Source organism: Felis catus, chromosome F1, assembly GCF_018350175.1.
Source record: "Felis catus isolate Fca126 chromosome F1, F.catus_Fca126_mat1.0, whole genome shotgun sequence".
Taxonomy (NCBI): Eukaryota; Metazoa; Chordata; class Mammalia; order Carnivora; family Felidae; genus Felis; species Felis catus.
In genome coordinates, this window is record NC_058384.1 from 54,984,186 (window position 1) to 54,999,119 (window position 14,934).

General features: G+C 37.8%; 2 protein-coding genes across 10 annotated transcripts in view; one reads left to right on the forward strand and one right to left on the reverse strand.

The window, feature by feature from the left end:
- Positions 1 to 10,288, reverse strand: part of GPATCH2 (G-patch domain containing 2) — a 175,763-nt gene extending 165,475 nt beyond the window's left edge. For all 4 annotated transcript variants that reach the window (XM_045049003.1, XM_045049004.1, XM_045049005.1 and 1 more), the window contains exon 1: positions 10,112 to 10,288. In XM_045049003.1, the coding sequence (XP_044904938.1) occupies positions 10,112 to 10,167 (56 nt within the window). In that variant the 5' untranslated portion in view covers positions 10,168 to 10,288. The remainder of the gene's footprint in view (positions 1 to 10,111) is intronic.
- A 103-nt stretch (positions 10,289 to 10,391) lies between these two features.
- The window catches only part of SPATA17 (spermatogenesis associated 17), a 189,737-nt gene continuing 185,194 nt past the window's right edge, over positions 10,392 to 14,934 (forward strand). For all 6 annotated transcript variants that reach the window (XM_019822203.3, XM_003999504.6, XM_045049006.1 and 3 more), the window contains exon 1: positions 10,392 to 10,645. In XM_019822203.3, coding sequence (XP_019677762.2) covers positions 10,578 to 10,645 — 68 coding nt within the window. In that variant the 5' untranslated portion in view covers positions 10,392 to 10,577. The remainder of the gene's footprint in view (positions 10,646 to 14,934) is intronic.

Genomic DNA, 14,934 nt, shown 5'->3' on the forward strand with positions numbered 1-14,934 from the left:
CAGAAACTGTTCATACTCAAACTGGAGGCTCACTGGTCTAAAATGGCCCATCATTTTTCTTATAATTCATTCTGAGACAGTCTCTTGGTATTTTTTAAATAAAAAGAAACAAACAAAAACCATTAAACTATGTTACCAGTGAGAAAATGATCTGCTTGTCAGCTAGGAAAAGCATTCTTTACGGACTTTTATAAATTATATCGACCCTTTCCAAACCCAACTCCCAAAGATTCTAGACCGGTTGGTGATGGAAAGCCCAAAATTCCAATTTTATTTTGTAAACAGTATAGTTAATTCAAACATGTATCTTTCTTATACAGATCATGAACAATCATTTCTGAGTCTTAGAAGGACCTAGGGATCAAAATATCCTCAACTACAGAGGTCTATATAACTTCTAAATCTACAGTAGGGGTAGGCACACTTTTCTCTAAAGGGCCAAACAGTAAACTGTTAGGCTTTGCAGTCTATTAGGTCTCTGTCATTGCCACTCAACTTTAGCCACTGCAAGGTGAAAATAGCCCTAGGCAATACATAAATGAATGGCTGTGTTCTAATACAATTTTATTTACAAAACCAAGTGATGGCTGGCTATAGTTTGCTGACCCTGGTTTATATAGTCTCTACAGTCTATAATTTGAGGCATTTGCAAGTTCCTTATAATAATTTTTCATTTTGTGTTTTCATTTGAATAATCTGAACACAAACATACATTTTAATTCAACTGGATTTACTACTTATAAGATGATTCACACATGCAGCTTCTAACACAAGAACTTACTATGTGCTCGGCCCATTTTTAAGTGTTTTATATGCATTACCTCATTTCATTCTCACATAATAACCTTATAAGGTGGTATATGAGACACAAAGAGACACAGACATTAAGGGCAATTTGCCCAAAGTGACACACCTAGAAAATGGTAGAAACAGGTTTCAAACTCCAGCAATCTGGTTCTAGAGCCTGAATGCTCAACCAACTGCAGCCAAGAAAGGGATTCTAGTACCACACAATTCCAGTATCCAGTTTGCATTTGTTTATGAGTGATGCAGCAGCAGGTGGTACTATTTTAATTTCTGAGACAGATTTAATATATATCTGCGTAAAGCCAAATGACTCACACTTAGCATTATATTCTTTTGAACAGAAAAGAGGAATGGGAGACCTGAATCAAGGACAGTATAGGTGGTGATAGTCAGTTGAATCCAAAGCCCCCGATGCTGTAGTCATCAGTGAAATGTACATTGTGAGCAATTAACTAAATGGACACAGTTTTTCATTTAAAAAAAAAAATTATGTTTATTCATTTTTGAAAGACAGAGACAGAGCACAAGCAGGGGTGGGGCAGAGAGAGAGGGGGACACAGAATCTGAAGCAGGCTCCAGGCTCTGAGCTGTCAGCACAGAGCCTGACACAGGGCTTGAACTCACCAACGGTGAGATCATGACCTGAGCCGAAGCCGGATGCTCAACCAACTGAGCCACCCAGGCGCCCCGACATCGTCTTTCATTTAATGTGGGCATTGTATTTTCCTGATCTATCTCCTTTAGCATTCTGAATTAACATGGTGACTGAAGTATATATTTTAAATAAACTCTGGAAAGCCACTAAAATCGTCCTATATATTACTCAGGTTTTAGAACCCTGCATTTGGTTATGAGAAATAGGTGTCGCGTAGGAATTAGCATTAAGCCAAAAGAAGGGCTACAATTCTGACTATACTGATAAGCCAAATGGGTCTTTTCTCCATCATCTCTATGTTAATAATCACATTTTTGTTTTCCCTTTATTGCAATAAATATTTTGTTCATTTCCTTGAATACTATTTCTTTGGAAGAAATGTAGTCTGAAAGACCTATGATCTCTGAATATAATATTGCACCTTTAATAAAATTCACTGGACGCCAGCTTAACGTGTACCAGAATAAGGACCTTTGTCTAAAAGAAGACTCGGTATCACCTGGTTCTTAAGTAACTTACTCTTTGGAGATGCAGTTTTCTCATCAATGGGTGAATGACTAGGTCTGATTATTAATATGAAATTAACTCAATGCATGAATGTCATCTACAACTAAAGTTGCAGGTTATTTTGGAAGTTATAATCTAGTGCTTTACCACAAAAAGGAAATGTGGTGGACCTACCACCATTAGATAAAGGTTAGCAATCAGATTCAATCCATTGAAACTTAAGTCTTCAATCAATTTCATTTAAAAAGTAGTATTGTAACAAACAGCTTAAGAAAATAGAACTGGTATTACTAAGAATGAAAGCAAAATTTCTTGATAACATCATTAAAATTGTCACCTTACTGGACTTTGTATTGTTTTTCTCAAGAAAAAAAAAGACATTAAAAAAATTTTAGGGGCGCCGAGATGGCTCAGTTGATTAAGTGTCTGACTTCGGCTTGGGTCATGATCTCACGGTTCATGGGTTTGAGCCCCGCGACGGGCTCTGTGCTGACAGCTTAGAGCCTGGAACCTGCTTTGGATTCTGTGTCTCCCTCTCTCTCTGCCCCTCCCCCACTCACTCACATATATAACAAACAAATAAACATTAAAAAAAATTTTTTTAAAAATGTATCCAGAGAACCCTATTTATTCCATGATGTCACTCAAATAGGGATCAGATACGAATGCCAATGAAGACATTTACTTTAAAAAGACTTTTTAAAAGCCTCACAAAAACACAGAAAAAAATACGCAACATTCAGAGTTAAAATCACTTTTCCCCCCACTTCAGTTTCAACTCACCAGACTCCCGCAAGTCAAAACCCTTGTTAATGAGCTAGTGATATTATAGTCAGTCACACTGCTTCACTTCTATCTCTCAGGGAAAACTGGCATCATCTGGCCTCACAGAAATAAAGTCATTATAAGAGACCACATAATCAATAGCTCATTTATTTCCTTTGCCTCGGCAGTTACATTGAAGACCATGGTATGGAAACACTTTATCTTCAAGATATTTTCTTAAATGAGACTTTTCCTATTGAGGAAAGAACCTGAAAATACAGAACTTTTCTGTACAAAAACGTGTTTATTAAGCATTCATAGCTGTAAAGTTTAATTACAGTAAAATTTAGTGAATTACCACTTAGCTAATTTGAATAACATATTTATAAAACAATTTCTCTCCATTTGAAATTCAATGGAAAAGATATCTTTTGAGAATAGTTTGCATTAGGTACAATGTCTAAGATGACAGTTCACTAAGAGTTTTCTTCAAATACTCCAAATAAATAGAATAAGATTACAGTCCCACTATCTATCTAAAGTGGGATTTTGAAAACGACATGACCTGAGCAGATAAGCATTTTGGTTTTTCGCAGGTGTATTGCATTATGCTGAGCAATATAAAACGTATGATCAACCCAAAATTTGATATGCCAGTTTTAGGTAAGAATTTTGCGCCAAGGGTTAAGTTTTTGTCAGTCTTCTTCTAGGCACTATTAAAACATCCAATAAAATGAGTAAATTGTTCTCCCTGGCTTTCTTAACACCAAATTCTAACTCAGACAAAGGCTTTCCTTAAAAACGTATGTTTGAGAGTGAGGATGGTCAATGAATGTAGAAACCTGGCGCTGAGTTTAGAGTTTTCTTTCAAATGTTTCTTGCTTAAGAAAGAAGACTCAGGACGTGGCCTTAGTCCAAACTCGATGCTCACATGTTCCCACAGGACTAGCAGTTGACTGATGAATCAAATCAAGGGCTCTCAAACAGCAGTCAACAATGTACAGGGAGGCACGGCAAAGAAGCCCAAGAAAGCCCAGAAAAACTGATCCCCCCAAAAACTGACAGCCAATTACTCCATCAGTGACTTTTCCTTTTTGGAGACTCTATTAGCAATAACTACTATTCCTAAGAGGATAAAATATAGCATGTACAGAAAAATTAGAGAGTAATTTCCTTGCCTGGACACTGATAAAAATAACTACATAATAAGATGATAGACATGTGTGTCTTCATAAACCCAACAATTTCATTAAAAAGAAACAAAAATCTTCCATATGTAACAAAAAAGTAACTGACCACAGCTATCAAATATCTAGGTAAGGAAAAAGAAATCAAATGCTCCTTATCACCTAATACATGGTAAAATTCTCCTCTTCATCTCTGTAAAACACAGGATTATTTCTTCTACAAACTTAAGTAACTCTAGCAGTGGAGTGCTAAAACGAATTCACCCACTGCTAAATACAACTACTTAATTGGCTTCTAGCAAGTTAAGGAAATAGCCATTTATTGTTAGTTTCTGCATGAATAAAAATTCAATGTGTACAAAAACAATGTAGGAGGAATACCTAGTCAAGAGCTATGCTGACGAATGTACGCTATGACTGATCACAAACTTAAGAAAATAGTCTTGGAATTACATGTTTTGATATTCATGTTAGCTTTGGCTTAAGATAGGAAGGGTTGTTTGGTCATAAAAGTAAATAGCTAAAGAACACACATTAAAATTAACACATAATAGTGTAGATCATGACAATGAGTGCCTAAACATGCAAACAGGAGCCTTAGAGATGCTACATCAGGGCTGGCTGGGTGGCTCAGTCAGTTAAGCGTCCAGCTCAGAGTTCCTGAGTTTGAGCCCCACCACGATGGACTCTGCTGACGGTGCAGAGCCTGCCTGGGATTCTCTCTTTCTCTTTCTGCCTGTCTCCTGCTCATGCTTGCTTTCTCTCTCAAAAATAAATAAACATGAAAAAAAAAAAAAAGATGCCACATCAAGGGCTAAATTTCATGCCTAATTCAATAAAATATGATTTGTTTGATTAAAATTTCTACTGCTCATAGGAATTTATGCATTTCCTTCTTTAATGGTAACATTATTTGTCAAAATAAGTCTTTATCTCAGTCTAGTAACCTTTAAAATGATTAAAAGAAGTATCTCCTTTTATATACCTTGAGGAAATATTTCTTAGGAAATATAGAATAACCCTAACATTAAATGTTAACATTTAAGCTAGTTTAGAAATTCCCTGACCTACCTAACTTAAACCATTAATCAGAAGTAACCTTTTCTCTCTTCTTGAAAGAGGTAGCGTGGAGTTAGGGGAACTTATTATGAAACGTGTAAGTAATTAATTATAACTTTACATTAATATTAGGCAATGCACATGGACCAGAATTCTCTAGGTAGGGGAAAAGGCTGGGAGGAAACTAGAGAACACAAGCTTTAAAGTCAAATCTATGAATGTGGAAGCTAAATTTGACTCTATTCCTTAGCTATAGGACCCTAAACAAATTACTTATTTTCAGACTGTTTATTCATCATAAAAATGGTATATTTTCTACCTTGAAGGGATTCTGTGGGATGAGAGTGAATACTTATGTGAGAGTAGTTATTTCGTCTTTTAACAACCTCTGTACATGAATGAGGTGGTCACTGAAATATCAAATCATTCTGCTTTTAAGGTGTAACCACCTTATGAATCCTGAGGATATCATAATGAAAGCACAGACCTTACCCTTTCTGAGTTCTTGAACCACTCTGACTCATGGGAAGAGGGGGGGATAACAGACATTAGCAAAAATCTTGCATATCATTTCAAGACATTCATGCACTCTTTAAAGATTTTCATGAATATTAAAAAAAAAAACCCTAAAAATTAATGCTGCATTTCTGACTGACTCCTAACTTAATAATATATAGATACAAGAAAAAATAAATCAAAGAAAGTCATTCCACCAAGTTAGGAGCCACAGGTTCTCCACCAAACAGAAAAGTTCATTGCCAATGGAAGCAAAGGTTCCACAGACTTGAACTTGACTGGAAGTGCTGCTGGCACCTGCTATTTTGTCACTTTTGTTACCACAGGAACAGGCAGAAAGCTTTCTTTCCTCCAAACCCTAGCAGTTAGGCCAAAAATTAAAAATTAACTTAAATTAAAAAAAATCATTCATGGCTTTAGAAAAAAGTCTTTTTCTACTTTCCAAATAGTGAGTTAATAAGGCAAGCTCATTTGCTATTTAAATTTGAAGGTTCTTCTGTTTTTAACTTCATTTAACTTCAAGAGTCATTCAAAACTTTACGCTCTAATCACTTTTGAAACACAAATTGTTGAATAAGAAGTTGTGTAAATGACATAAAGTCAAAGTCTAAAACAAACAAAAATAATTTAGAGTCTAAAAAATAATTCATTCTAATTCTTGTCAACATGCATATATTAGAGCACACCTAGGCAAGTTTCTAATATGGACGAGGAGTCTCATTCATTGCTCAAACATGGTGACTAACTATTCAATATTTATTGAATATATAATATATTCTGAATTCTTAGAATAAGAATGAAGACAACTGAATATTAATTACAAGTACCTAGCATAATGCTTGACATGCAACAGATGTTTAAAAAAGATCTGTTGGCTGGGGCGCCTGGGTGGCGCAGTTGGTTAAGCATCCGACTTCAGCCAGGTCACGATCTCGCAGTCCGTGAGTTCGAGCCCCGCGTCGGGCTCTGGGCTGATGGCTCGGAGCCTGGAGCCTGTTTCCGATTCTGTGTCTCCCTCTCTCTCTGCCCCTCCCCCGTTCATGCCCTGTCTCTCTCTGTCCCAAAAATAAATAAACGTTGAAAAAGAAAATTTTAAAAATAAAAAAAATAAAATAAAAATAAAAAAGATCTGTTGGGGGGGCACCTGGATGGTTCAGTTAGTTAACCAGCTGACTTCGGCTCAGGTCATGATCTCACACTGTGTGGGTTCAAGCCCTGCATCAGGCTCTGTACTGACAGCTTGGAGCCTGGAGCCTGCTTAGGATTGCCTGGAGCCTGCTTAGGATTCTGTGTCTCCTTCTCTCTCTGCCCCTCCCTCACTCACACTCTGTCTCTCTCTCTCGGTCTCTCTCAATAAATAAATAAATAAATAAATAAATAATTTTTAAAAAGAGATCTGTTGGGTGAACAAACCAATGAATGAGTGAATAAAAAAACAGGAAAAATATGGCTTCACTAAAAATTTAGACAACCCTGATTTCAAAGTTTCTGCCACATTAACAAGCCAGATACTCTTAACTTTCTGGCTACCTTTCTAGCAGAGCAAATGTGGTGGTAAAGGACAAATTATCAAAGATGTTTTAAAGGTTTCCAGCTTGCCATAAATAAAAATGCTAAAGAGCTAAACTAATATTAATGGGTTACTTGGCCAAAATCACACTGGCCATTGCTTTGATCCCTCATTGTCGAAACAGAAACCTGACTCAAACAAACCTGACAGTATAGAATTGACCTCAAGATAAAAGACAAAAAAAAAAAAAAAAAAAAAAGGCAGTTATTTAAAAAATGCACATTTTCCACTCTGCCATTTCTTGGACCCAAAGAAAATCCAAATAATAAGAAAGAAGCTACAGAAAAAAGGAAATGATCTAGAATAAATATAGTTTATATTTTTAAGGACTTTAAAAAAAAAAGCAAACCACACACATTGAAACAAAGAGTATGGCTCAATATATCAGCAATTCAATATTCGCATTATCAAGGACTTAATTGTAAAACGTGTTAGTTCAACCTTTAAAATTTTAAAAACCAGAAATTCACTTTAAATATAAATCACTAATAAGGTAAAATGTAATAAAAGTGTATCTAAATTATAAATGTGGTTTATCCATTAAATGAATCAAATTTCAAAAGGCAGGTTAACATTATAAGTGCCACAATACTTACGCTTTTTGGCCCCTAATTTCAAAATTGTGTGTGGATAAGGAGTCAGGAAAAGGAGATAGAAACTCTCAGGTATAACGATTTTATAAAAATATAAACCACTTACAAGAACAATTTGCACAAAAGATATATTCATTTCCTGAGGATTTTTATTATTTAATTGTATACAACTTGTCTTCTGTAGCAGTAAATTACAAAATATAATCTCAGTTCTATTTTTCAAACAAATTGTTAAAGGGGTAGACAAATCATCTACTATTTACTGCTTTGGGGCCTAAAACTTGAAAAATCTAATCTCGACACTGGACAAAAAGTTGAAGTCAAGATGGGAGGTATATACAACAGGAATTCAGGCTGGCTAACCTATCCGGGCATAGTCTTTCCCGTTTAGATATTCCCGTGATATTGTATCTTATTCAGACAAATAGGACGTATACCAGGATGGTGAAGAATTGTTCTAGGTATACCAGCATCACACTGCAAACATGGTACGTGGGCAAGTTACTTAAGCTATATTTGCTCCTGTTTTGCCATTTCTAAAATGCAAAAAAAAGACAGCACCCACCTCAAAAGATTTACATGAGATATATGTACATAAAACTCCGCACCAAGGAATCAACCAGTAGTAGCAACCCCAGCGGCACTGGGGCTTCGCTACTGAGAGCAAACTTACATGCATAGTATGGTAAATGTCTGATCAATGAATGAAAAAGAAAATTCCATTGAGAACTTTCCAATAAGGGAATGGTTGTGCAGATAAACTAGAAAATCAAGGTTCCAGTTTGCTGGAAAGTGTTCATTCTGGCCAATCAGGCGTGATTCTTCCGAGTTTCATGAAGAAACAATGATTAAGTGCTAAGCACTACGTTATCCTCTGGGCCATAAGAAAAAAATGAATTCTACACCGATAATTGAAAAGAAGATAAGCATTTTAAGAGAACTGAAGGAGGGTTTCTCTGTATTATACGGAGGTACCTAACTATGAGTTGGTGAGAAGGTGAAAGGGAGAGGAAGGAGTTGGAAGAGTCATACTTTTTTTTATTAAATAGTCCTCTGTCCTACAAATCAGTATCGCTGCAACAAGGGCAGACCAACCTATAAAGCACATTTTGTTTAGTTCCCTTAACAAGGTATTGAATGGTGAAACATTAAGACAGGTACCTATTAGATGCCTGGGGAGGGAATTCTGGGGTAATGGAAATGTCCTATATCTTGTTTTGTGTGGTGATTACACAGTATATACAACTGTCAGAACTAAAAATAATAAACATGTAACAAGTGTTTTATGTTATGCTAATGACACACACCATTAAAAAAAAATATGGCTCATTTAAGAAAGTACTCCCAGCTTTCTCACTGGAAAATGTCAGAATTTAAAAGTATAACCACTATAAAATGAACTACAGAACGATCTAATCTCATTCAAAACATTTCAAGCAAGATATTCTTTTAACTTTTCACCGATAAGGGACGCAGAGGAATTCTTTGAGATCACAGACTACTAGCGTGCCTCATGGTCTCATTCATTGCAGAATCTAAGAATGGACGTTTTCAGGCCACAGGTCACCCATTTTTCAATACTTTATGCTTGAAATTGTCAGTGGGAAACTTGTTTCACTGTTTGTCCGACGTATGCTTGGGGAAAAATAGGCCTGACATTGCAGAGCTTTCAATCAGAAACCCAAAACCCAGCTTCTAGGTCCAGGACTAAAATGTCCATGGCAATTTTGGACAACTCACTTAGGAATTCTGTGCCCGTGATAATCTCCTATCAGAGCTGTCATAAAGATAAAGTGCATGAATTTGTGAAAGCACTCTGAAAAATCAAAGCAATATATTATTTCAAAGTGGCACTGGTGATGGGGGTACTGTAGCCCTGGTCAAACCCCAAACCTAAAATCCTGGCATTTACATGTTCTTAGGGAACACTCATACACATCTCATTTGAACTAAAATGGACCGTTCAAGGGGCAGAAACAGGTAGGCCACTCCCACTCCAGAAAAGAGAGGGGTGAGTGGGGTGTCTTCTAGTACTAAACTTCCAGAACTCTAGATTTCTGGGATTTGATCCCCCAAGACACCTGCTGTAATCTAGTACAATTAAAAAGGAACGTGAGTGGATAAGATCTATATTAAGTTAGCTTCTTCTGTCCCTAGCCTTGTCAACAATCAGGGACGAAATGAATTGCTCTTGGAGTATAGACAGCTTTACTCCCCAAATATCGTAGAGGGTTGGGCAATCAGCAAGCATTTACCGTACTCCTGCACACATCTTTAGCACACACCTCAACGCCTTGCTCAAATCGCTTCCAGCCCAGGCACGAGTGAGAGCAAGGCCTAAGTGTGTTCAGATCATCCATCCCCAACTCCCTCCCCCTTCCATTCCAGGTCCGGCGGCCTCAGGCCATCACACCCTCTCCTGGTCTCCCATCCCCAGAGCCGCCAGCCTCACCAGCTGTTCCCGGCGGCTGGAGCTCCGATCGGTTGGCGCCCGGCGGCCCCGAACATTAACGACACCCAGGAGCCTGGCCTCGAGGCTCAGGCCCGAGAACAGACTCCAACTACCACAGCACCAGCGACTTCCAGAAGCAGTTCAGCATTTTGAGCTGAGCTTCCGGAAGCAGACTGGAGGCGGAAACCGGATGCCCGGAGCAACCATTACCTCTCCTCCCCGCACCGCCTTCGTCGCCTGTAATCTCCTCCTTTTTAACTCACAGAAAAGATAGAGGCAAATACCCGGAACCTTTTCCTACGAAATATTTCTTAAATGTCTTTCTAGTATTCTGCAAACTGAAGCAGGGTGGCAAGTAGAAGTGGAGTGGTCGAAAAGTTGTACCCTCGGGACTAGCTTTATGGTTTAGCCCGGTTGCCATGGAGACCAATAGTAACAGCGGTGCTCCCGCAGAAGCCGGGAGGCTATGGCCACGTTAGCTCGGCTCCAAGCTCGGTCGACGTTCCTGGCACACCAGTACTACTTCAGGAACAGGTAAGGGGTCGACTGGGGTACAGCTCAGAGGGCTGGCTTCGCCCTCGCCAGGCGTTCCTCGGCAAGAGTTTCCTATTAACAAAGTCCCTGAATCAGTAAATACCAAGCACTTGTCCCCGCTTCTTTTGTTGGCCGCAAACTTAACCACAAGTTTAAAAGTAGTGTTACCATACAGAGGAATTATAGATGGGGGTAAAGGGAGGACATAGTTATTAGCTTGAGATGGCTTAGGAAACTGCCCACTATAGATGAAATTGCAGAATAAAGTATTCTTCTGGGACATCATCACTCCACAGTTTGATGAAACCCATGCCCTCCCTGTTGAAGTTTTAGTACCCTGACTGGGGTCACCCAAGTACTCTAGCTGGGTGATCTCCGTTGTGTCTCCCGTTTGCCTGGGGATTTGAGCCTCCATGGTTTCACAGATGTCATTGAACTCAACTGTTCCATGGCCCATTTGTCGTCCCTAAGTGACAGTATCCAAACCATTCTGGCCGTGATGAGAATAGGCTGGCATTCCTTCCATTTCATTTATTATTACTATTAATATTTTCAGTATAAAGAGAAATCTCTAAAGATCATGAAAGAATCAAAATTCCAATGTTCGCCTAGTTAAAACAACAACAACAACAGAGTGTAGCTTTGGGCACAAAGGCCGTATAAAATATCAATATGTGAAAAAAGGTAACTGGCAGTTTCCTTAAACAATGATTGCCATTTCCCATGTGTTATTGGTTAGATCAGCGCTTTGTAAACTGTAGTGTACATTAGAATCATTTGAGGATGATGTCAGAATATAGATTCTGATTCAGTGGGTCTCCGTTATGGCCAGAGAATCTGCAATCTCAGAGGAGTTCCTGTGAGGCCCCATTGTGAAAAAAAAAAAAAAATGTGTGTGGGGGGGCTTTGTAGAAAAGGAACTAGGTATGGGTCTATTTCTTAAACATCCTTAACAAATTATGTATCTATTCCCACTTTGCATGAGGGAAGGAAAATGAGATTCATATAGAAAAAATTCACAAGCTATTCAAAGTAATGTTGGTTTGATGGGAGGAGATTAAGCCAAGAGACCAAAACAGGTGGCTACTGTAGAGTTAGAATTAATGGTTTGCATAGGTGTAAACTTTAATACAGGTATAATGAGAACTTTTACAGAAATAAAATTAGAGGAAAAAAAGTTACTGGAATGAATTTTTAAAACAATAAACGTTTCTAGTTACAAATATAGTCAATCAATTTAAAAATAGAAAAGTCACTAGTGAGAGGTAAATGTTTTAGGAGAGCAACATGGAGGACATATCCAGGGGATTTAGTATGTGAATGATAGTCACTGCAGAATTTGGGAGTGGGAGTGGGAAGAAGATAAATGACTAATAAAGAAGTAGTAGAAGAAAACTTTCCTAAACTGGAGAAAGAATATGGCTTTGAATGGAGAGGGCTCTGAGTATGAGACAGGATTTTTTTTTTAATTTTTTTTTTCAACATTTATTTATTTTTGGGACAGAGAGAGACAGAGCATGAACAGGGGAGGGGCAGAGAGAGAGGGAGACACAGAATCGGAAACAGGCTCCAGGCTCCGAGCCATCAGCCCAGAGCCTGACGCGGGGCTCGAACTCCCGGACCGCGAGATCGTGACCTGGCTGAAGTCGGACGCTTAACCGACTGTGCCACCCAGGCGCCCCAGGATTTTTTTTTTTTTAAAGACACACTTCTTAGATGTTATCTGGCAAAATTTCAAGGATACAGAAACAATTTTACAAGCTCCTAATCTAGACAGACAAAAAGTTATTTGCCAACGAAGAAAGAAGCACTGATTGGTTCATAAGCAACACAGGGACTTCTAAGAGAAAAAAAGGACAATAATTATTGATTATTCAAGGCAATATCTAAAAACCTAAACCCATCAAAGCTCTTATTCATTCTTTTTTTCTTTTTCTTTTTTTTTTTTTTTTTTGATGAAAGAAAGACGTTTTCAGTTATATAAAGACTCAGGGTTATGTCATCCATATAGCCTATTGGAGGAAATGTACTCAAGAAAGTACTCTCTGAAATCAAGTGAAGATTAAATTAGAGCAAAGATCTCAAGATAGGGGAAGAGGAGCAAAAGAAGTAATAGAAACAATAAGGAATAACTGTACTTGTATTTATAGTTAAATCTAGATGAACGCTGTTCCTGAGATTTATGGGATACCCCTAATTCCATGCAGTTAAAAGAATCCAATAGGCACTTTGAGTTTGCTTCCTACACATCTCCTTGTGCATTTCAAAAATTCATTAGTACATTTTCCACCTTGTAAGTGATCACAGACAGTAGTGTTGTGAATAATCTCATTAATACGGTAATGCAGGTCATTCTATATCCAGCTTCTAATATCAGTTTTTCCCCACTCTGCCAGCCTATGTGATAATAATAATTACTCCAGAGGCCAGTCTTTTTAGTGACCTCGGAACTCCCCACAGTCTCTCCCATCACCCAGTCTCAAAGACATTGGCACAGGTTTAAAGTTTGCAGTGCTGCCTACCAGGCTATCTTTCAATTTTTTAAGTTTTATGTAGCCAAAGTTGTCAATCTATTATTTTGGCTCTGGGGATTTTGCCTTCATTGGAATGGTCTTTCTCAACCCGTGGTTATAAGAAAATTCTCTGTGTTTACTGACAATATTTTAAAAGTTTTATTACGTTTTTCTTCACTCTGCAGTTGTGTTTGTGTGTATGTATCAGGTGAGATAGGGACTTAACTTTTAGTATAGAAATTGTCTCAAAGCCTTTTCTGAACATTCCACACTTTCCTTACCAGTGTTATGTATTGCAAGATAAATTAAAATTGTAAAAATTGCAAAGGAAGAAGTAAAATTGGCTTTGTTCACTGACAACATGATCCTGTGCATAGAAAACTAAGTTACCTACAAAAACATCCAGAAATAAGTGAATTTAGCAAGGTTGTAGGACACAATACACAAAAATCAATGGCCTTTTTATGTAATAGCAATGAGCAATTGTAATTTGAAACTATAAAAACAATTCGATCTATGAGAGCATCAAAATACATGTTACTTTATCTATTGACCTTGTAGAAATACCTTGTGTACACAATTTGTACACAAAAGTGTTTTAAGTACAGGCTTATCTGTAAAGCATTCATTAAAGCATTACTTCTTTTTAAAAAGTTTTTTTTTTTTTTTTTTTTTTTTTTTTTGAGAGAGAGAGAATGAACGGGAGAGGGGCAGAGGGAGAAGGAGAGAGAGAATCTCAAGCAGGCTCCATGCCCAGTGTGGAGCCTGATGCAGGGCTTGATCTCACGACTTTGTAGAGATCATCATAACCTGAGCCAAAATCAAGAGTGGGACACTTAACAGACTGAGCCACCCAGGTGCCCCTAAAGCATTATTTCTAACAGGGGGGGGGAAAACCAAACCCTGGAAGTAACTTGTATATATTTGTAACTAATCTGGCTAAATAAATTAAGGCATATACCCATGATGGAATATTAAGTAGCAGTTTATTTATTTATTTATTTATTTATTTTAATGTTTATTTTTGAGACAGAGACAGAGCATGTACGGGGGAGGGGCAGAGAGAGAGGGAGGCACAGAATCCGATGCAGGCTCCAGGCTCTGAGCTGTCAGCACAGAGCCCGACGTGGGGCTCGAACTCACGGACCGTGAGATCATGACCTGAGCTGAAGTCGGATGCTCAACTGACTGAGCCATCCAGGCGCCCCATGTAGCAGTTTAAAAGTGAAAAATTTTAGGGCTTCCTGGGTGGCTCAGTCTGTTAAGTGGTGGACTCTTGGTTTCAGCTCAGGTCACGATCTCATAGCTTCGTGGTGGGTTCAAGCCCCACATGGGGCTCTGCACTGACAGTGTGGAGCCTGCTTGGGATTCTCTCTCCCCCCCTCCCCTGCTTGTGCTTTCTCCATCTCTCTTAAAATAAATAAGTACAATTTTTAAAACAATAAATGAAAGTGAAAAATTTTATGCCTAATGACATAAAAAATTCAGAGACAAATTAAGTTTAAAACAACAGCTCACAGAAAACATGTAATACATTTTGTATGAAATGTTTATGCATACAGAGAGACATAGGAGCTGAAATCATAGATAAAAAACTGTTAACAGTGATTAGATTTTGAGAATTGGAAGATAGGGAAGGTTGAAATGGTATCTTAATTTTTTCTCTATATTTTTCCATGTAGTTTACAATTTTATATTAAATATTGGGTATTCATTATAATTTATACAGTAAACAGCAAATAAATAGGAAAAAAATACCCTAAGGCAAAAGTTTTC